The 21,712-nt window shown below is 35.3% G+C and overlaps 1 protein-coding gene across 1 annotated transcript; it reads right to left on the bottom strand.

Annotated features, from left to right (window-relative positions):
* Window positions 1-4: 4 nt before the first annotated feature.
* LOC310891077 (adhesion G-protein coupled receptor V1-like) lies at window positions 5-20,924 on the bottom strand (the record flags this gene model as incomplete). Its single annotated transcript, XM_083853387.1, has 8 exons — window positions 5-8; window positions 8,906-9,045; window positions 13,103-13,216; window positions 14,015-14,285; window positions 15,490-16,055; window positions 18,944-19,057; window positions 20,472-20,576; window positions 20,919-20,924. The coding sequence occupies 8 exons, from the start codon at window positions 20,922-20,924 to the stop codon at window positions 5-7; spliced, it is 1,320 nt and encodes a 439-aa protein (XP_083709513.1).
* Between the last annotated feature and the right edge of the window lie 788 nt (window positions 20,925-21,712).

The following is a 21,712-nucleotide window of genomic DNA, read 5'->3' as shown; positions in this document are numbered from 1 at the left end:
ACAGTTACCTACAAGGATTAAAACAAGTTAAGAATGATACAACATCAGAATGTTTTATCCATTCGTAAAAAATAAATAAATAAATAAATAAAATAAATAATTGCCTCTGAAGTAACTTTTTGTTTGTTTGTTTCTGATTAGCTTTTTATAGCTAGTAACTCTGTTGTTTGTTTGTCTGTTTTTGATAACACATGCACACAACACACAGGAAAAGAAACAGAATAGTGCCAGGAAAAAAAAAAAAAAAAAGTTAGTTAAATTCAGAACTACTTTGTACTTGGATCAAGGTATAAAGGAAATTCCAAAATCACCTATGCTGAGATTACACTGAAAAGCATAAATTTCCATTATTGCTTTGTTTGTCAAAGTTTACTACTGACATAAAGAGGCAGAAATTTGACCCTCGATACCATGGATTTCATCCTCAGCTCTGTGTTAGCCTGCCTTCTGTAGATGTGGAGACTACCTGTAGGATCCCTGTCTGACTCTACAAAATGTTGGACCTGCTCTCAGTAGCTCAGACTCATTCCCCTTTCTCATTACTCCTTTAAAGCACATGCTGAATGGTGCAAGAATGAAGTACGTTGACCAAATACGCATACTTCAGATTCCTCTCAGTAAAGGATTTCTCTCTCTGGGCTTCTCCTACACCATCTTGATCGTACTCTGTGACAGGAATGGGCAGTATCTGATAACAGTAATGAACCTTGCATATTACTTGCTTGCCTTTCCTCAGAAGCAGTAATTTTCATCATTTTAAATTTCTTATATTAAAAATTCCAGAGAAGCACTATTGCAGGATGCATCAAGAATACACCTTCAGATTGATGGTCTGCATATGATTTATTACATGTAGTTTTAGGTACTTAGATTCCTTTGCATCTTTCACGTTTCCTGTCAGTATTGTATTTTTCAATGAAATCGTGGTCCTGCATACTGTACATATTTTTGTGCTTTCACTGTGCTACAACCTAGACTTTATCAAACACTATTTCATGAAGAAATGTGATCTATTATATCCAGTTTTTGAAATCAGGCCCAGAACTGTGTCCAGAAGCACGTTTTAAGTAACTGGAACCTACACACACAAAAACAACTTAGCATTGTTGTAGCACAGTCTACAGGACAGGGTACAGGATGCAAAATAGGTAATACCTATTTAATAGAGTAACGTGCTCATGTTTGTTACATGTTTAAAAAAAAAAAAAAGTCGGTAGAAAAAATAACCTGTGTTATATAAATTATATGCATGTTAGTCTAAATCAAGATAACTTTCCTTGTCTTTGACTAGAGAAAATTACTCTGTAACTCTAATCAGTTCAGCCATTTAGTTGGGGCAAACTGTATTTGTAGCAGTTTAAAACAATTAATTCATTATTCCATGAAACACTCAAATATCAAACACTGAGCCATGCATTCATAACTTTCATCATTCACAGATCCTACATAAAGAAATGCCTTCAAGCAAGAACCCCATGCCATCAAACGAAACACCAAAGGGGAAGCATGCGTTGTCTGAAGAGATGCAGAGACGTGATTCTTGGGGGGGAAAGAAATGATAAAGACAGTTTCTGTCCAAACCAACCACTTCTAAAACAAAGCATTGATTCACTGAGGACAGAAAACAGTTCACCGCACTTACCCAAAGAACACGACAAACCTTTCTGTCTCTACCCTGTCAACACAGAGGAAAAAAAAAAAAAAAAAAAGAGGATGTAGAAAGTAATGAAAGTGCCACTTACTAAAATTTCAATACTACCCATCTTATAAAAGAACAAAAAACTAACAAAAGGGACAAAAAAAAAAAAAAGAAAAAGAAAAAAAAGAAGGCTTTCTTTTTACTTTCCAAAAGTTTATAATGTTCTTTTTATGGGAACCCTGCTTGCTTGGCATTTTCCTGTTGACAAAGGCCAGCAAGTGGGCAGTTCCCACTTAGGAGGAGTGACCCCATGACCAATTCAGCATGTCAAGAGCCACTCAAGGTGTTCCCTACCAAGCCCTCCTCAAAGAGCTTGATTACTGACTGCGTGATCACAACTGCAGCAGCCATCCACGATTATAACCCTTTATTAGGGAAATACATCTACGTGCCTCTGTGATATGGTGTTTCATCAGTCTGACAAAGTAATGATAAAAACAGATAAGCACAGAAAGAGTACTGATGGGTACACAAGGAAAAGTAATTAGGCACAAAATCACAGCAAACCTCATTTACAACAATTTTTTAGTTAATCAGATTACCAAAGTAGTATATATACATGTATAACATAAATACAAATATAAGAAAGAGAAGCAGAAGGAGAAAAAGGGGAAAAAGAGGGGACAAGGAAATAAAGGGACAAAAAAAAAAAAAGAAAAAGGGGAAAGGAAAAGGTATTTGCTAATCAAAGGTTAAAAAATTAAATCAAGTTTCAACCAAGCATTTATAACAAAACTGCCACATGAAGTCAGTCAAAAGGGCAGCATTATTCTGCAATAGTAATCATGTATTTTGGCTTTCTTAATCAAAAATACATTAAATACAAAAACTGTATCGTCTATCAAAGCACCAAAAACAGATTAAAACAGTGTTTGTAAGGTGATAATTGGGCTCCACTAATCTCAAAAATAATTTAAATTTGGAATTCAATACAGACAAGAGTTCACTCTAAATTCTGAGAAGTAAATACATTCACAGACGTTCTTTCGAATAGGAAGTCTGAATTAATTGAAATTTGTTATTGATATTCACTGAAGCTAGGTATATATTGAGACATTCTCCCTTCCCTCAGAAACATGCAAAAGCATTCAAAAAACAGCAAAATATTAACACAATGAAAAGATCAAGGAGAAGATTCCAGAGTTGGTAATGCTAAAATTTAATTATATCGCTAAGCTGTTAGTAAAATAATTTACAACAGAAAATAAAAATGAATCACTATATCAAGTGAGCTTTTGATATGTATTAAACCTAGACAGCTTTCAGGTCAGGAAGCAACCAGTAAAATTCAGTCCATCAACTGGTAAAAAAGAACATTGTTCAGGTGGTTTCTCCATACAAACCCCATCTTGAACACCTGGATCCTTTTATTTATTTACTTATTTGTTTGTTTGTTTGTTTATTTATTTATTATCTGGTCATTTTTTTTCTCTGGCTGATACCATGAGTGGTCAGACCGCTATCACTGCCCTGGCACAGTAATGTTAGTTACTTCTCCAAAAAGTCATAAAACATCCTATGCAGAAACTTAATAGAAGCAGCTAGGTTTAGGTTTCCAGCTCCAAGATGCTGTTAAGCAAACAATGAATGAACGAAGCTGTGGCTGCCCCATCCCTGGAGGTATTCAAGACCAGGTTGGATGAGGCTGTGGCCAACCTGATCTAGTAGGTGCCATCCCTGCCCATGGCAGAGGGGTTGGAAGTGGATGATCTTTAAGGTCCCTTCCAACCTGAGCCATTCTGTGATTCGAAGAATGGTGCACTCAGTAGTATTCTTTATATCTATACTCTAAGGCATATACATGTAACTTTTCATAACATAGAATGCATATCCCTAACAAGAAATTTTTAAAAAATAGTATTGAAAAAAAAAGAAGAATTAAGAGAACAAAGATAAATTAGGAAAGTACATTTTAAATTTAAATCCAAAATGTTTGTTGTAAAGTATTCTCACAGGTTTACTTTTTTCTAGGAATAATAAAAAAAAAAAAAATCCCAATTCTATTGTTTTGAACAATTACATTGTAATGCAATTATCATACTCACATCCTGCAAACTTTTATCCTTTTAATCCAAATGCTTGCTTTTCGGTTCAGTGTACTCTTCATGTGCTAAACCTAAGTCCATACAGGGCTAAACCAGGCAAGGTGAAGCGTTCAGCAAATAGCTGCATAATACTTCCAGCAGCCAGCTCAGATCGACCCGGAGGAGCTACGGGGCTGGACACAGGGTCCGTGCCACCAGAGAGCTGCCAGGACACCAGCCCCATCCCCTGCCACGTGCACTTCCAACCTCGAAGAACAGAGGGGCGTTCATATACCACCCTTACACCACGGAGGAGATGCTCCCAGACTGCCTGACACTACACGGGTCCAGTTCAGTCCCGTTTCACTCCTCGTGGTATGTGAAACCAGCTCTTTAGGTGTTCCTCTGACAGCAGTATGGAAACAGGACAAAGAGGGCTATTCAGAAGCAGCAATAAAAGTTAAAACAGCTGCTTTGACATGGTGGCTTAACCGTGGCCAGCAGCTCCTCCAGCTAGTGAAAAGAACTCTTGACCAGGAATAAGGTGATACCAGTCACTGGGAAAGCCACTTCCCTGTTTTTATCCTCAGCTTATTTTTTCCTGTAAAATGGCTATGTATGGACATGAAGTTTCATATCGTCACAGACAGTAAACCCTGGCAATGCTTATGATGCTGCCAAAAGAAATACAACCTCAAAGTGTGTAAAGCATTTCTTATACAACAAGACTAATGTGAAATGACTGATCATTAGGGAAATTCTTTCAGTAAAAAAAATCATAATTATTATGTAGCAAGAACTACAGATGAATTAGGACAACTGACAGGAGCTTCAAAATGTTTCTTACACTTTTTTAAACATGCAGTACAAGAAAATAGGAGAAATTAGAGTTTTGACTAAGTTTAAGGTACCATGAGAATTTCAATGTTAAGAACTAACTAGAACCACAAAATAATTAAATAAATAAATGAAAAATAGCTTTGAAGTTAATAACTTTTGACAAAATCTGGAATTTCTGCAGAACCTGAGTGTTCTGAAAGACACATGAGAAACTTAATTTCCACTGTGAATCTACATGGCTGTCATTATTAAACCACACTTCTCTAAAAGACTTTCTTTTCTATCAGGGTATCTCAAAAAGGGGGAAGTGAAATTGCTTGTGGAACATTACTCAATTTGCTTGCATTCAGTGTTCACCCCCTCTTCAATTTTTTCAGGATTATCTACTGATTTAATTAGAGGCAGGCTCTAGCTCTAAAGAACTGCATTAAAGTAGGATTTGCCACATTAGACTTTCCATAGTGCCTCTCATCAGAGGAAACACCTTCTCTCCAGGTTTAATCCATCATTTATTTGATTTTTGAGGCTATTTTAATTTTTCTGAGTCATAGCAGGAGAGATATGTTGTTATTTTGAGAAGTAATGAAAACAAGCAGTAGGTGTCCAGCGCACTCATTTCAACATTCTACTATTTTCAAATGACTTTTTCCCCATTAAAACGCAGTCTGATCAAACCCTTGAGGCATCCCTGGAGGTTTTCAAGGCCAGGTTGGACTAGGCTGTGGGCCGACCTGATCTAATGGGTGGCATCCCTGCCCATGGCACTGGGGTTGGAAACTGATGATCTTTAAGGTCCCTTCCAACCCAAGCTATTCTGTGATTCTATGAAAATTTACATAAGTAAGATAGATATGGTTTTGAAACAGACACTAACCAAAGGGAATTACCAAGTAAGGAGAAAATCCTAGCTCCATTAAGCAGTATGGCAGTGAGTAACCCACAACACATAAACCCTTAAGCCCTGTCCATCAACACTACACAGTGATTTAAATGGCCCTCCTATGCTTTTCTAACTTTTTGACATGTAGCAACCTCTAAAACCCAAAAATGTTTAAAAACTGCCAGATATTTCACAGTGAAATAGTCAAGTCTGTATTTTACATTTGTAATTTTCAAAAAATTACTTCATAACTCATAGGTCTAATCATTTTCCACATAAACTGATGACAGAATGTCAGCCTATGGAAATCTGTATCCCATCACAGAAATCACTAGAACAATAAAAATCTTCAAATAACGTTGCTTCAGTTTATTATATATAGTAAATGAGATTTATGTCGTAACATATGCATATGGATCTGTTCTGGCATCCTAACTTCCATGAGTTAAGACTCAAAAAATGCTGGAGCATAAGGACTGCCTAAACAGTTGTCTGTTTGTTGATTATCACTTCCACAAAATAAAAGTGATTTATCCCCAGATCCCAAAGTCTCCAAGTTCTCAGTCTCACCACCACTCACTCATGAGCACAAACACAGGCCACGTCCCCAGCCCACATACCCTGCAGGTTCTGGCCCTCTGGTTGTGCCAGGTGCCAAACTGATAGCTGTCTGCACCTTAACTGGGGGGCTGATAACTGCCAGTGAGAGATTACGTTGTGTAGAAGGAAAAAACAGCAATCAGATTTAAAAAAAACTGATTTCTGTTTGTGCTTACCAGGTAAAATGAACAGCCCTAGTATGCATATATGCTCTCACAAAGCACACACACAATTTCCATGGCCTGTTCCACCTACATTCATCAAGAAGACCAAGGTCTTTCCTTTCTCACATAGATTTCACTACAGACATCTGGTTTTATTTATGCTTGGTCTCAATTCAGGCCTATTCAGATAGGGCAGGCATTCAACCTGAATCTGCTCCTAAAAAAAGAAAATATAAAGAAGCTTCAGCAGATACAAGACTCTCTTGCTCCTTCATTACTCATCATTACTCATCTGTGTTCTTTGGAATCATATTTTTCATGTTATACATTTTCCTCCAGTTTGTGGACAAAATTCAGAGCTAGTTTTAATATCTGTGGTCTAAGTATAGAGAGCATAAAGCAAGAAAGGATAACATTGTTTTTAATGGCTTGGAAAAAATATAGTTATGGATGCACTTAAAGCTTATTTAAAATTGAACTGCCTTGACAATACCACTAAGCCGTAAATAATACATCCTTGTTAGAACTAATTATTTTGATTATTTTACCCGTGCTATTAATAATTGCAATACATTGAATGCTTATGAACATATGTCTATGTCTGTAGTTTCATTAAAGTTCTTACATGCTTTCTTTTCTCGCTGACTTATGCTACAATTTACGGAACAGTACAAGCACATCTACAGCACAGTGCATCTTTGTTTTCATGCTCATTCACTACTGCTGTGAGGTGCTGGCTGCCAGCCTCGGAAACTGAAATCTTCTATTTGTCCACAAAATACCAACCAGGCTGAAAGCAATAGCACGGGCGTACACGTAACCCTGCCAGTATCCTTCAACCCTAATTTGAAGAGTCATGTCTAGTACTGAAAGGATGATCTCTGCAGTCATTTCATTCTTGGCTTCTGCTAATTAGTTGAAGTGAGGGATGCTACCAAGGTCTAGAGAAAAGTTCAGATTCTATCTCCTCCTTGCTTACTTCTTTTTCCAGGACAGACCACCTGTTCCTCGGTTCACTCTCTGACCCTGCCAAGTGTGGGAAAGCTGCTTACTGTTGGCACACTTTTCACCATCCACTTCATGATCAACAGAGCCTACGGCTTGCACCATACACAGCAAAAGCAGAACACTGGTTGTATTTGTTCAGCTGCCAGTTCAATCCCTGTTGCAGCCACCATTTTCAAGGTATAGCCTACAGTTGTAACTCAGGATAAATGGCAGAAAACTGTACTTTCACACACGTGAATCAAAAAAGTTACCCTTTCATGCTGCTTACTTCTATCTACTTACTTGTTTACCTCAATACCACTCTGCATTCTTGGCCACCTTACACTCAAAACTTGAACCATCATTTCTAATCCTAGTTTCCCCCTTTGTGCCAGAGACTCTAAAAAAATTCCTTGAGACAAACCAGTTTCTCCCACAGAAAGAAAGCGGAGAACTGCTTGCAATAGTCTCTGTTTTTATTCTGAAAAGGATTGCCTTTTTAATGTAATGAGTAGCCAAGGTAGAATAAAATAACTAGTTCTGAACTACATGCATTAACCAGCCACCTTTTAATCAAGCAAGCCAATCCCGCAAAGGAATAACATCTTCCCTGTGTGCCATAAAGATGTTCGAAAACCATGTTTTCTGAAATGGGATCTTCTAGTGATCAACAACAGCGTGAGGAGCTTCTTGCCTATTGTTTGCTAATGTGGAATCACTGTGGATATCTGTTGTGGATATCTAAGAGCTAGCCTACGCTTCCTGTACAGAATAAAAATACTTCTTCTGCATAAGGTAAGGACTATGTAAGTAGTAGATGTTCAGTGTGGAAGCTGGTGCTGGCAGACCACTGTAGTATGTTTTCAGTAAAAGTGGAAAATGTACCTTAGACAAATAGGAGGTAATACAAGAGCACGTGTGGTGGTATTTCTGTATTTACTTATGTAACTGAGCTGTGGGAAGCAGGACAGACGATATAGCCAAGACACTCTTGTTAGTAACTCAAAGAGGGAAAAGACTCCTGATTATAAACTAATTTAAGTTTTCTGAACAGTGTTCACATGCAGATAATAGTATCACCTGAGGGCCCTTACAGCCTGTTATCCTAAAATCCTCCACTAGATGAGAAGGGAGACCAGAACACTGTGCTTCAGAAACCCCACTGCATTCTCATTAGCAGAAGACTGCAATAATAGTCACACTGGGATATTCTGGGGGCTATGAGCTGACAGAAGTATCTAATTATCAAGGAATATTGAACATGCAGATCAAACAAATAAACTGCAAGTCTAATTCTACAGTGACACCCAAGTTATAAATGTTTTTTCTGACAGAAAAAGTTCTGCATTGCTTTTTAGTTCTCACTTTAGTTTTTCCCATTATCTTACTAAATATTATTTTTCCGAAAAAAAAAAAGTGTTAAAACCAAGAGCTATAAAAAAGATCAAAACTGAAAGAACTTTCTAAATAGCATACAGAATTTTCATGAAAATATAAACAGTTAAGTCATTAGATAATAAATGCAAAATGGTTTCTTACATTGATCTCCAGTCAAAGAACCCATACACAGTCTGAAACAAGGGCCCACTATTTCTTCAGACACATATCAACACAATGCAAGCAATACCATGTAATTAACACTGTGCTAATCTGTTATGCATAAATTGAGTATTGCAGCTGATACATATGAATAGAGAATAGGGTACAATACCTGTCCAAAGTTAATAACACAGTTTCGTTCATTTCAGGTACATCATCAGCTTTAATGGTGATGTTAATTGTGGTATCACTTTGTCCAGATAAGAAAACCACGGAGCCGTTAAAAGGACTTATATCATCCTGTGTTACCGCCTTTTGATTGGGACCAGAGGGTTTCAAACTCCAGAACACAGTTGCTTGACCATCAGTCCCATCTCGATGCAATGCAATGGAAACCTGTGAAACACATTAATTTGTTGTGACTTGCAAAAGTAGATGCAAAACCGATTACTCCCTTGCAAATTACTATTTGAATAAATAATAATAAAAACAAAAGTTTGGCCAGTTCTAATTTGAGAATGGGAAATGATCTATCTTATTCAGGATTTGTCTCAGTCCTACTTTACATGACTATGCTCGCAATTGGTGAGAGAGACTAACTGCAGTATCTTTTGCTCTGTGTGAGCATCAAGGGCTAACTGGTTTTAGATACTTACACAGAAAGCAAAGACCAATCTCAGTTCTCTGGAAATCAGTAACAGATTATTTCAGAGCATTTTTTTTTTTTTTTAAAGAAGAGAATATTTAGGATAAGACAGAACTTACAGGAAGGCTTTTCCTCACATTAATTGTCAAATGCTACACTGAATACAGCAAACTCCACCTTCTCCAAATAAGTTTTCCATAGCAAAAGACAATATAAAAAGGCTTACTTACCAGCGTAGCAGGGGAATCTTCTGGTTCAGAAAGAATAATCGGTAGATTGCTAATAAAGCCTATTTCTCCATTTGCAATATCTGGAGTAATCCTCAAAGAAATATTTCGAATTTCGCCTAATCTAGGACTCACAGATGGGACTAGAGGAATTCTATTCACCAGTTCAACTCCTTCCAGCTGTAGGAAAAAGTAAAAGAAAAGTGAGAAATAAGAAGCCTCAGCACCAAGTCAGAACAGTTCTGACATTTCAGAGTAATTTTCATATAAAGGAAGTATACATCTCCAGAGCAAATTCTTCCTACTGATAGCACTGCTGTTATAAAAATTTGTAAGTAGACATGTCAAAGAAATTAAGTGGATATTGTTGAGCTGTCAGCAGAATGGTACACCTCCCAGACAAATCATGTTAGTGTATGTAATTAAACACAGATCAAGCCAGAGAGAGAGACTCTGTTCCAGATCAGCTGACACATTACTAGAGCTATTAACAACAGTCATTGATGAGCAGCATAGGCAATTGTCTAACATCATTTTTTGTGTCTTGCATTGATAAAAATCTAGGGAAATCACTGAAGTCATAATAATTTACAGCCCTTGATCAAACAGCCAAATAATAATCCACTTTTCTTTCCTCTCCACAAAATTTTAAGGAATTCTCTATCTAAGAACTACCAGAGCCACATTAAGAATTTAAATTCAGTACAGTATTTCAAAACTGTATTTTACTTGTCACTGCATTTCTGATAGATTATAGATACTAAGAGGAAATAGATTTTTTTTCATCCTTTTCTTTAAAAGGGAAGCATCACTCGCTAAGCCCAGCACCAGTAGTGACACACCAAGGAAAGCAGAACTTGCTTGTTTAATTATTTCCTTTAAATATTATTTATTCCATGTGATTCTGTCTACATGCATCATTACAATAAATGTTTCCATAACAGATTTGCATATATTTCTGTGAACATTTCACTGGGGCATAAACTCCCACTGACATTTTTTCTTGGAGTTATCAGGTGTTATCATAGAGTAAAGCTTTATTTTTTGGGGATAAAATAGTGGCCTTTCTTAAATTCATATAGTAATCATGGTTCACCATTTCAAAAGATGATTTTTAAAGTCTTACAGTTCTTGAAACCAAACTCTATAAATATGTGGGCTGTATCATATTTTGTTCCACAACTGCTTGAGTAACACCCAGAAATATGCATGAACATTTATCTGATGATAGATGGAAATGTTTTACAAATACTGTATTTAGTAACTGATTCTCAACCATTCCAACTTGTTATCAAAAGTCTGAAGAACAGATGATGGCACTGTTTGTTTCTCCTCTTTTCTGAGCTTTCTCCTAGCATAGGCCCCGATTCTGCAATTAACAGGATGAAAGTGCACCATTGTGCGGTTATTAGCTCAGTAAACTTTCTGAAATACTACACAGCCAAAACAATTTGCTCTATTTAAAGTGTATGCTGTATTTGGATCCTGTATGGTACCTTTGGAATAAAGTAATAATCAATAAAGAACAGAGATTTTACTCTTTCTGCAATGTTTCCTTTAGTACCTTTTAAAGGAAACCAGTACAAAGAGAAAAAAATATATAGTTATTTGAACAATAACAATTAGTTTATGAGCTTAATTTTCAGAGTTAATCTTCCTAGCTATACCAAAAATCGCATCTCTGATTACAGCACGTTATTTAATTGAAGGTGTCACTAAGGAATATATCTCACATTAACATTATCTCCTGTACCTTTATTCATCCTACAGTTTCATTTGCTTCTCTGCTGATTCCTGAGTCAATTCTTTATTTTGCCTAAGTACAACTCATTCTAAACATGTTCACTGAGATTATCATTTATTCACGATGCAGAAGGATTGTCACAGTGATAAATAGTGGTGTTTTCCTTCTCTATGAGTTTCTAAATTAATTATTTGAGCTGGAAAGCTCCTCTGATTTAATTTCTTCAAACAAAGATTTTATTTATAGTTCATGGAGAAAGTACAGAAAAAAAAAAAAACAGATTGGAATCTACAGTTTGAAAATCCAGGCAAAGTGCTTGGAATGACTGAACATTCTGAAATATTTATCAGATGTGTGTCTTGACTACAGTCAAAGGACAAAAAAAAAAAAAAAAAAAAAACATTGAATACATGGAATTAGACATTTAAGAATTTTGTGGATCTCTCAAACCTCTTGCAATCATAAAACATACTAACGTGTTCTAGTATTTCAGAAGGCAATTCCTAATCTAACTGTGAATGCCATAAATAAATAAATAAATAAAATTGCATATTAGATAAACAATATAATTCTGGCAAAACTTTTTGTTCTCATTATTCCTCCTGTAAGAGAATGTAGGGAGAAGGATGTGGAGGGAGGAAATCTTTCAAAGGTCTTAGAAGTGATTACAACGTCTTTGGTAGACTATAAGGAAAATATAAAACCTGGCAAATTTGAAATTCATGGATATAACATCAACACCTTCAACGATGATAAAAGTTATCTTTTACAAATTGAGATAGAAAAAAAAAAGGAAAGAAAAAAGTGAAGAAAACTATACAGGGAAAAAAAAAAGTAAGTTCTCCTAACAAATTTATATATAAATGCAATATAATATACATATAATATATAATGTATATTTGACCCTTTTTAATTTAGAATAGTTCAGCTGGAAGAGCAAAGATCACAGTATCACAGAATTGTAGGGGTTGGAAGGGACCTGGTCAGGCTGGAGAGTTGGGCAGGAAGAAACCAGATGAGGTTTAACAAGAGCAAGTGTAGAGTCCTGCATTTGGGAAGGAACAACCGCAAGTATCAGTACAGGCTGGGGGATGACCTGCTGGAGAAGGACCTGTATCAAGCCCAAGATACATTTACTTGCATGTCATTTCTGAAATTTTTCCTGCTTCAGTAATTTAATTTTAAGAACCTTATTTTTTTCACGTTCCAAGTCAGAGGCCAAGCAGAAACATGCTTCAAGGGGCAAGCAACAGACAACGCTGATCTCATTTTGATAAATTCCATGATTAGTACCTGAATCCTCTTTAGTTTTAAAATTTGTTTAATTACTAATGATTAGGGATAGAAAACTTTATAGCATAGTTATGAAAGATGTCTTTTTAAATAAGAAAATCTTTGCTTCAGAGCTAAGCACTTTTTTTTTTTTACAGGAATGGTCATTTAAATTACAGTCAAGGGGAAGGATCAATTATTGAATCATATTCCTCATATTAAATAAGCTAAAAAACAAAAACAAAAACAAAACAGCTGAGATACCTGTATGAGGAAATGAGCACCATTTTGAAGAAATGCATCTTTTCTTATTGGTATACTCAAAGTATGATGTGTTTTTCCTTCTGGAAACAGGAGGATGCTGTTTCTAGACATATTTAGAATGCCATCTTTTGCTCTCTCAGGATCCAGAGCTCCAGCTGGAATATACAGTGCAGTATAAACTAACTGCACATTTCCAACTGTTCCTTTCTCCCTTACAAAACTCAAGGATAAAAAGCGTCCTGTTGGATTACTTTCAATCTTCTGATTCTCCAAAGGATAAAACTTTATTACGCCATAAACATCATCGCTGTCCTGAATGTAAAACAAAAGCTGCAAAACAGAAAACAGCATCACTTACTCAATGCTACAATTAATATACACCACAGTTTTCACGTTTTCATGAAAGTATGTCCTGACTGTCATCATACATTTTTATCGTTAGTGAATTGGCACTCAAGAAAGAAATCAGATTGACAGCCCCAAAGTGTTGCTTGTGCACAAGCAGCACACCACTGATAGCAGCAACTTTCCTGCTATGCCTCATCTATGTCAGAATGAGCTTTGAATAACTGATTTTTGGTTCAGCAGCCAAAGTGAATAATTTGAATATATTTCAGACTGTGAAAAAATCATTTAATTCACCAAATTCATTCCAATCATATGTTCAAAAAGCAAAGTAGGGACCTGAGTCACAGAATTGTCAGTAATGCTAATTACCCCTTATTTAAAAGTTCAGAGGTTAGTCTTAATCACTAAGCCATCCTCTTGAAGCTGTTACTCTGTGTAAAACATTCCAGTACCTACAGCAAATAAGCAAGTGAAAATAAATGCTCAACCTTCTCTTAGCAAGCAACCAATCAAGATAGCAGTTATGCAATGATATTTATGATGGGAATATTCTAAGCTAAATGCTACTGCATTAAATAGGTCTGGCCTTATAAAATATGTTAAGCCAAAGACTTTGGATGTGGCTCTTTATACTGAGAATACATCAGGTTGCTTCACTTAAACTCAAGCACAACTACTTCAATTTAGCCAATCCACCAAAACTGGTGGATCCTAATCCTAATCCTACTCCCTAATTATTATCTATCACCTCCTCAAAACAAGTTCTGAAATCAAACTTACCTCAGATGGTTCGCTGACTTCTGCGCCTCCCTGTATTGTATGAGCTAAGAGCTTCAGAAGATAGGGCTCTGCTTCTTCTGGTATGTTATCATCAATAATGGTCAGTGAAAGTGTGACCAGCATCTGTCCTTGATCAAAATGTATCTCCCCGGTCTCTGGAACAAGGTCTGCAGTCACAGGTGACAGATCACTGCTATTTCGAGTTATGACCCAGGTCACAGAAACATTTCCATGTGTTCCACCATTTCTTACGATCGTGATCCCTTCAAACCTGTGGTTTTGAATGAAAATAAAAATCTGTAACATGCAATTATAATTAATATCGGTTTACTTAGCTATCTGTTCCCTGGAAGATTTATACTGACTTCAGTGGAATCGATATTAACTGCTGCTACTGACATTTGAGTCAGGACTTAAAATTTGTGAAATCATACCACAGAAGTAGACTTTTCTCAGGTTGCTTATTCATGAGATAATATACATAAAGACATGAGTAATATATCTAAAGACATTAGTTAAAATTTATTTTGTTTACAGTAAGAAAGATACTGAGAAGAGGAAAGTTGGCATGTTTATATTTTTTCTCAGGAAAGATGTTAAATTTCAGAAAACTTTTTCTCAACTAAATTTCTACACTGTTTTATGGACTATATCAAAATACAATTGTCAGGCATGAGTGTTTAAATAATGATTTTATTTAAAATAAAGTGACTCAACTATTTGCCTATGCACTGAAATATAATTTATCAATATTTGTGATTATGGAAATGTCACGTTTCCTGTATCTGTGTATAAGAAAGAAAAAAAAAAAAGTGAATATTGAAGTGCTGGGCTCTACATACTAGAAATTGTTCATAAAATCATAGGTTGATACATTACCTCTTTCTCTGGGGATGAACCACCATCACTAGCTAGCAGTGGACATTTTTACTAAAACTGGCAATATTGTATAGATATTAGTTCTGCTTGTAAAGATGTGTGTGGAGATTTGTTTTTAATTTATCTGTAAAATTACATGTATTTAACTTTTTTGGAAGTCTATGGGTATTCAGTACTTCACAGAAGACACTCACCACCATTTTTTAACCAGAGACTGACTTTAAATACAGTATAGACAAAGATTTACTGGGAAAGGAAGCCTGAAATATATTTTCCACTTGTATGAATGGGTGTGTGGCCGCATCACAACTTCACTGATCCATCTTTTAGATTAAGGGTTTTTCAGTATTTTGATAATGTCATTAAATATTTACAGTTCTCATATATAGTTCATAAATATTAAAATACTTCTGCATAATTAGACATTTTCTCCCTTGAAAATTCTATATCGTTTATAATAATTACACAGTAGGTGATTTCTATATTAATTTTTCACTACTGATTTTATAATTACTGTCAGTGAAATCCTAAGGATGCTTTACAGTGCCAAACAAATCCCTTAACATGACGAGATACTGTTTGAAGATCTGTAGTACCTTGAAATTTGGTCTTCATCAATGATAACAGTTTGAGTAAACAGGATACTGTTGATTGAAAGCACTCCATAGGGTTTATCATTTGGTTGGATGGTGACGTGAACAACAGATGGATTAACCAAAACAGCATCTCCCTGTAACGTGTCCTTAAGGAGCATAATTTGGAAGGTCTCAGCAATTTCTGGTATGGCATCATCAAGGATCTTGAATTTCATATATACTTCATGAACTAGAGGTGTGAAGACAATAGTTGTATTTGGCTGAAGATCTAGGAAGTCTAAATTGAGCTGCGCATGTGCTGTTGAATTCCCAGTTATGATGGTGTAACTGACGGAGACTTCACATTCATCAGGTCCAATTAATTTTCCACTGTCATCCTTACCACGAATCACTTGAATTGTGAGCATTTCGACTTCCTCAGGCACCATGTAAGTGCTCTGAGCAAATCGCACAGGGCTGTCATTTTTCTTAATATTAATCTGAACAGAATTCCTTGTGGTGTTGATTTCAGCCCCTCCCTCCACACTCCTGAGATGAACAACAAACAATTCATCATTTTCAGGTATCTGGAAAAATAATAGTAGCAACAGGGTGTAAGTCCCATTTCAAATATATGCAGAACACTTACTTAGAAATATGTTATGTATATTTAGCAATAAAGGGAAATAATACAAACATTACAACCCTTTTCACATTAAAATAAACAGGCAAAAAGAAACTCGCTTGCAACTTTGAAAATCCCTTCTCAAAACTGAATGTTTCCATTTTCTAAGACATACTTCTATGCTATGGAAATATGAAAAAGTGGGAAAAGACAAAAAAAAAAAAAGGGCAAACAAAAACTAGGCAAGAATCAGATGAAGCTCTATCTTTCCAACTAGAGAGTGTGAGGAGATCCTAACTCAACTTGTGGAAGTTGCTCTGCTTGGACACAAGTGTTCCTGACAGTTATTTAGTCTGACATCTTTATTTGCTGATGTTAACACCATTTTACATCTATGCATGCCTGAAAGAACAGAGGAACAACATATGAACACAACCTACCTTGGCCCTTTTGTTCCTATTCAACGGGAAAAAGAACAGTTCCTACTTTCAGACAGACTCACATTCCCAGCACAGCTTCAGTCACAGCTCTGAGAATGTGCTTGCTGATGCTTATCTATTAATTAGACTTTGGCATTTCTACATGTGGTTTGTTTAGAACTGCACTTTAGTTTTAGCTCTTTAGTCTCTAATAACTGATGCAGCAGACAAAAAAGAAGGGTTTATAAGCCTTGAATTGCAGAATTTAATATTTTTTACTTTATATTATTACATTTTATTCCCCAGTCTTGATAGGCTAAGTCTGTTTAACTGGAAAATATCATTATTTTATTAATACAGAGAGATTAGAAGGAAATATTTAAATATTACATAAGATCCTCACATCTCATTCTTGTTGTGGACTCTCAGAAAAAACAGTATTATTTGCTTCTGAGATAAATTCCACAACAAAATTGCTTATGTGTTACTAATGGCATTGCTTTGTTATAGGGCTGATGAATCCTTTCCATGTAGTTCTGTTTACTGAGCAAAAAAAGTTCAGAATTCCTTGTGGTCCAATATTTCTTCTCTTTTTACACATTTGTTAATTGGCCACCCTTAGATCCTGTTTCAGGGCACAAAGGGTATGCACGCCGCTGTCTTTGTAGCTGAGGCCAATTTTGTCCCTTGTTTGACTTGTGGCACTTAAACTTGCATAATATTATTGACTGATGCAGGTTGTTTGTTTTTTTTTCCAGCGTGAGATTTGCAAGCTCTCTGTCACCTCTCTCCTACACTACTATTTCCTATTTTATCTTATTAAAATTGATGTTAACTTACGCTTGTTTTAGTTCACTAGTTCATATACTGTCTTGCAGTACAAAAATACGCATTTGACAGTCAGAACGTACATGCCATTTTAGTTGCAGATAAAATCTTAGTATCCTACATAAATAAGGCATTGTGGAGCTTTCAATTACATCATGATTGACCAATAAATACATGAGTCAAACTTCGAATATAATAGTATAAATGATTTCCAGTGCTGCCTTGCCTCTTTAATTTTCTCTTAAAGTTGCAATTATACTTAAAAAGGAAACCTGCACAGGAAAAGTACTATAAATGCAGAGCTGTGGAAATCAGAACTGCAGTCCCCTACCTTCTGTAAGGCTGCACAATTCAGAAAAATACTTGTTTCATTGGTTTCCCTAACTCAGATCCTAAAAGCTCAAATTAAGTTCTGACAGTAGTGTTACTGGATTCTTGTGAACTCTATCATCATCATCATCAATAAAGGTTTTTGTGCAAAATTCATCTTTCACATACACTTGTGAAAGACTTTCAAAGAGTGGAAAGACGTTGACTAGACACACCAAATACAGATCAAACTTTTAGAAACAGAAGTTTGAGAGCATTTCTCAGAATAAAAATAAATAAAATCACATCCTCCCAAGAGAAAAGACCCTAATAATTTATTTCTGTGTGTAAGTCACTGAAATATTACATTGAATTGGAAAGAGATGTTTCTACACTTCAGCACCCCAGGTTGGCACAGCCTCTTAACACTAGAGTATCAGTAGAAATGTGGAAGGACATTTTTTATAACTAAGAGTAAAAAGGAAACAAGCTGCTTTACAGTTCTGTGCTCACTTCTGAGACACACACCTTTCACCATTATTGTTTTCTTATGAATTTCTTACTAAGTTGTTTTGCATCATATATACTTATTTTGATGTCTCAGTTTTCCCTCTTAAGCTTATTATAAAGGAAAAGAAAAACACAAAAGAAAAGTGCAGGTAAGAAAAAAGGAAAATCACAAGTTGCAAATTAGAAGAATGTTTTGTTTACTCTGAGATAAAAAGAAAGCCTCACAACCTATGAGTTATGTTGTGGTTTTTTTTTGTTTTGGTTTGGTTTTTTTGTGTGTGTGTTGTTTTTTTTTTTCAATTGGCCAATCTGAAAACAGAAAAATGTTAATTATCACCTAGTATTCATGCTTTCCACAAGACTGCATGTTTGTTTCAGGAATCTCATCTATTTTTAGGATTTTTTCAAATATGTTTCTACCCTGAAACATATTTGAAAAAAAAAAACCACAAACAAACAACGACAAAAAATATTTTTGAATCTGCCTTTTCCCTGTGAATCTTCAATGTGTAATATTCTTTCTTTAGTGACAAAGATAACATGTCTGCTCAGCCAGGATATGCACATAAACTAAAACTATTCACTGATGAGAATTAAAGAGGGAGCTTGGAAAGAGTAAAAATAATAGACCAGAGAGCCAAAATTTAACATCACTTCATCAAATAGAACTGCTTTTAACCTTATTTAAGCCAAGCCTTTTTGTAACTTATTACTCTAAGTCTTTCCAGAACTTCAGTTAACCTTCTACGTATCAAAGCCTAAGATGAAGTCAGCTTGTTCCTACCTGATCATCAAGCACTGTTAAATTATAAATCAGCTTTGATCTCCCAGGTGTGAATGTAATATTTCCCTTAGCTGGACTTAGGTCTTCTTCAGCTGGGTTTGGACCATCTTTTATCTGCAAAGAATTGATTTGTCTGATGAGAAGTCTATAAAGCAGGAATACAAATCCAGTGCAAGTACAATAACCAATATGCAGTGTGACTTGCATAACAAATGACTATCTGTTCAGCCATCTCCAACTTACAACTTACATGAACATTCAGTTGTGAAAATCTGCTCTTTTCTGGCAGACAGTGTAAGTCAGAACAACCACTCTGAAGAAATCCCGTATTTCCAGAATAAGAGGAAGAAAACTACTTCCATATAGGCCTATGGGGACTCTTTAGTATATTCTGATGCATAACTGACTCTTTCATATTACAGAAAGGATATTCATGCAAATTCAGTTTGAATCAATAGTATTTCATAATAAATTCCAAGACAAAGTAATAGTACTTACTGGTTTTGTGTCCCTTCTATCTTAACTTGTGATATTAAAGATACTAAATTTAACAGTCAAACTCAAAATACTACAAAGCCTCTTAAAGGTCATATGGGATTTTTTGGTTTTAGAACATTTTGTAAATTATTTTTCAACATACATATATAATGATGTGAGACAGACCTAAGTAATTGTCCAGAGAGTAAGATTTACTGTACCTTAAAACAAACATATTTGCAAAAAATTGCACAGAGAATCATATTCAGTACTTTAACTATTCATGCTATATTTAGTATTAATAAAATCCAGTGCAAAGCTTTTCTGGTTTTGACAGGTCTAGACTAAAGCTTTGAGGTCTAGATTAAAGCCTTACCCTATAGGACCAGGCAACTAGTACAGAAATATCTATATGAAAGATTTTATATATAATTTTAAAGTAAATAATAGAGTCTGAGCTAGATAAGAAAAAGAAAGCAATGAAGTCAGTAATTGTATCACATTCAAATCACATATGTAAATAACAGGATAAGTATTCAACATGATTAATTATTTCAAAAGCTTCATTTGCAGGGGATTCAAGATAGAGATCAAGATACAGATGATTATAGATACAGAAATTCACCAAATCCTGAGCACTCACAGTTCAAAGTTGGGATAATCATTAAAGACTCACTTGAATATTTGTATGTAAAATAAATATTTTTTAAAAAAATTAAAAAAACTTAGATAAGACACTTCTTACATACTTAATATGCATTATTTTCTAGTAATACATACTGATGTTGCCTCACGTACCTTTCTAAATGACAGAATATACTCGGTTTTCTCTAGTACCTCTTAACGTTAAACAGTCAATTAAACAGTCAGATAATTACAGTATTTTCTATATGACGGTTAATATGAATCCCTTTTATGAAACAGATCTACCTAATGTAGATGTAGGTATTTTGTCCTTCTTCCCCTTTTGCAAACACTTCAATAAATTATGATTACAGCCTCTCAGTTTAATCCAACAGACTACTGTATGAAGTCTTTTGGATAAACTCACCTCAAAAGTTATGACGACCGTCCCATAGGTTCCCCTCTCTCTAATTAGAGTGAGCGGCACAAATTCATTTCTGCCCCTGGGCTCATTCACTGTGATTAAGGCAGACTAATGAGGAAGAAAAGGAACAGACAATCAGACACAGATCAAATATCACAGCAGAATGAAGAAACTGTTACCATAGAAATATCAAACTCCCACAGACAAGTTAATCCAATCCGCAAACCAGTCCACTGATGGCATACATTTCCTAGCAACCAATTAGTTCAGCTAATGAAAACCTTAAAAGATTTCAGATAAAAATGTATCACGTAATGCAATTTGTGTGTTTTTGTTGTTGTTGTTGTTTGTTTGTTTCTGTAAATGAACATAGTCAACATACACAAAGCACTGACATATCATCACTGGTATTTTTAGGAGCTCCTACACCCATTAAAAATAGGTTTTCACCATCATGAAGTCGTTTATTAGATAGCTAGCTATAAATGTACTCAGGACAATCATTTAGGTCACTGGTCACTTTTTTAGGCTATTGTAGGTAACAGATTTTGAAGATATCCACAAATCCCAGAAGCAGCTTGGCTTAGTACTGTGGCTCTAACATTTTCTTATGTTCTTATGTTTTTTCAGAGAAGTCCTATACAAAATTATATTGTCAGAATGCTGTCAATAAGGCATAGCTACTCGTTCTACTAATACAACCTCTGTATTATTGCAAATATCATCTGCTGGAGTAACAACAGCATCTTATCCCAGAGGGTGTTATAAAATGCATATATTATGACAATGTTCCCTCAGTAATTGGTAATTAACCCTACTGCAAGAAGCTGTGCCTGCTCTTCAGAGGAACAGGTTTATATTCAGAAGCTACTTCTTTGTTTACATGCTACATTTCAAAACTGAATGTAATTCAGAATGTAATTCTAATTTAATACAAGTGTAAGAAAAAGTTTAAGTAGACTTGATGACTGAAAGGAGAAACGTTTGTGGTTAAATGTAGATGATTCTCTTTCCTGTCTAAGAGTGTCCAAGTATATTAATTTTTAATGTTAACTTTCTGAACTATTATGCATTCATATTTATTATTATAAATTGGAATTACAAGACACAGTGATGTGTAGCTTCACAGTAGTATTCTGCATGGACCTGCGTATGCTACTTCTGTTTTCTAAAGTACGTATTCCGGGAGTAGAATTGTACTGCAAACGTGGTTGCCTTTAAAAGGAAGGCTTCATGGAACAGTT

This window comes from Anser anser (genome assembly GCF_964211835.1).
Source record: "Anser anser genome assembly, contig: HAP1_SCAFFOLD_150, whole genome shotgun sequence".
NCBI classification, from domain to species: domain Eukaryota; kingdom Metazoa; phylum Chordata; class Aves; order Anseriformes; family Anatidae; genus Anser; species Anser anser.
The sequence above is the reverse complement of the archived record's forward strand: the minus strand, read 5'-3'. Positions and strand labels throughout refer to the sequence as shown.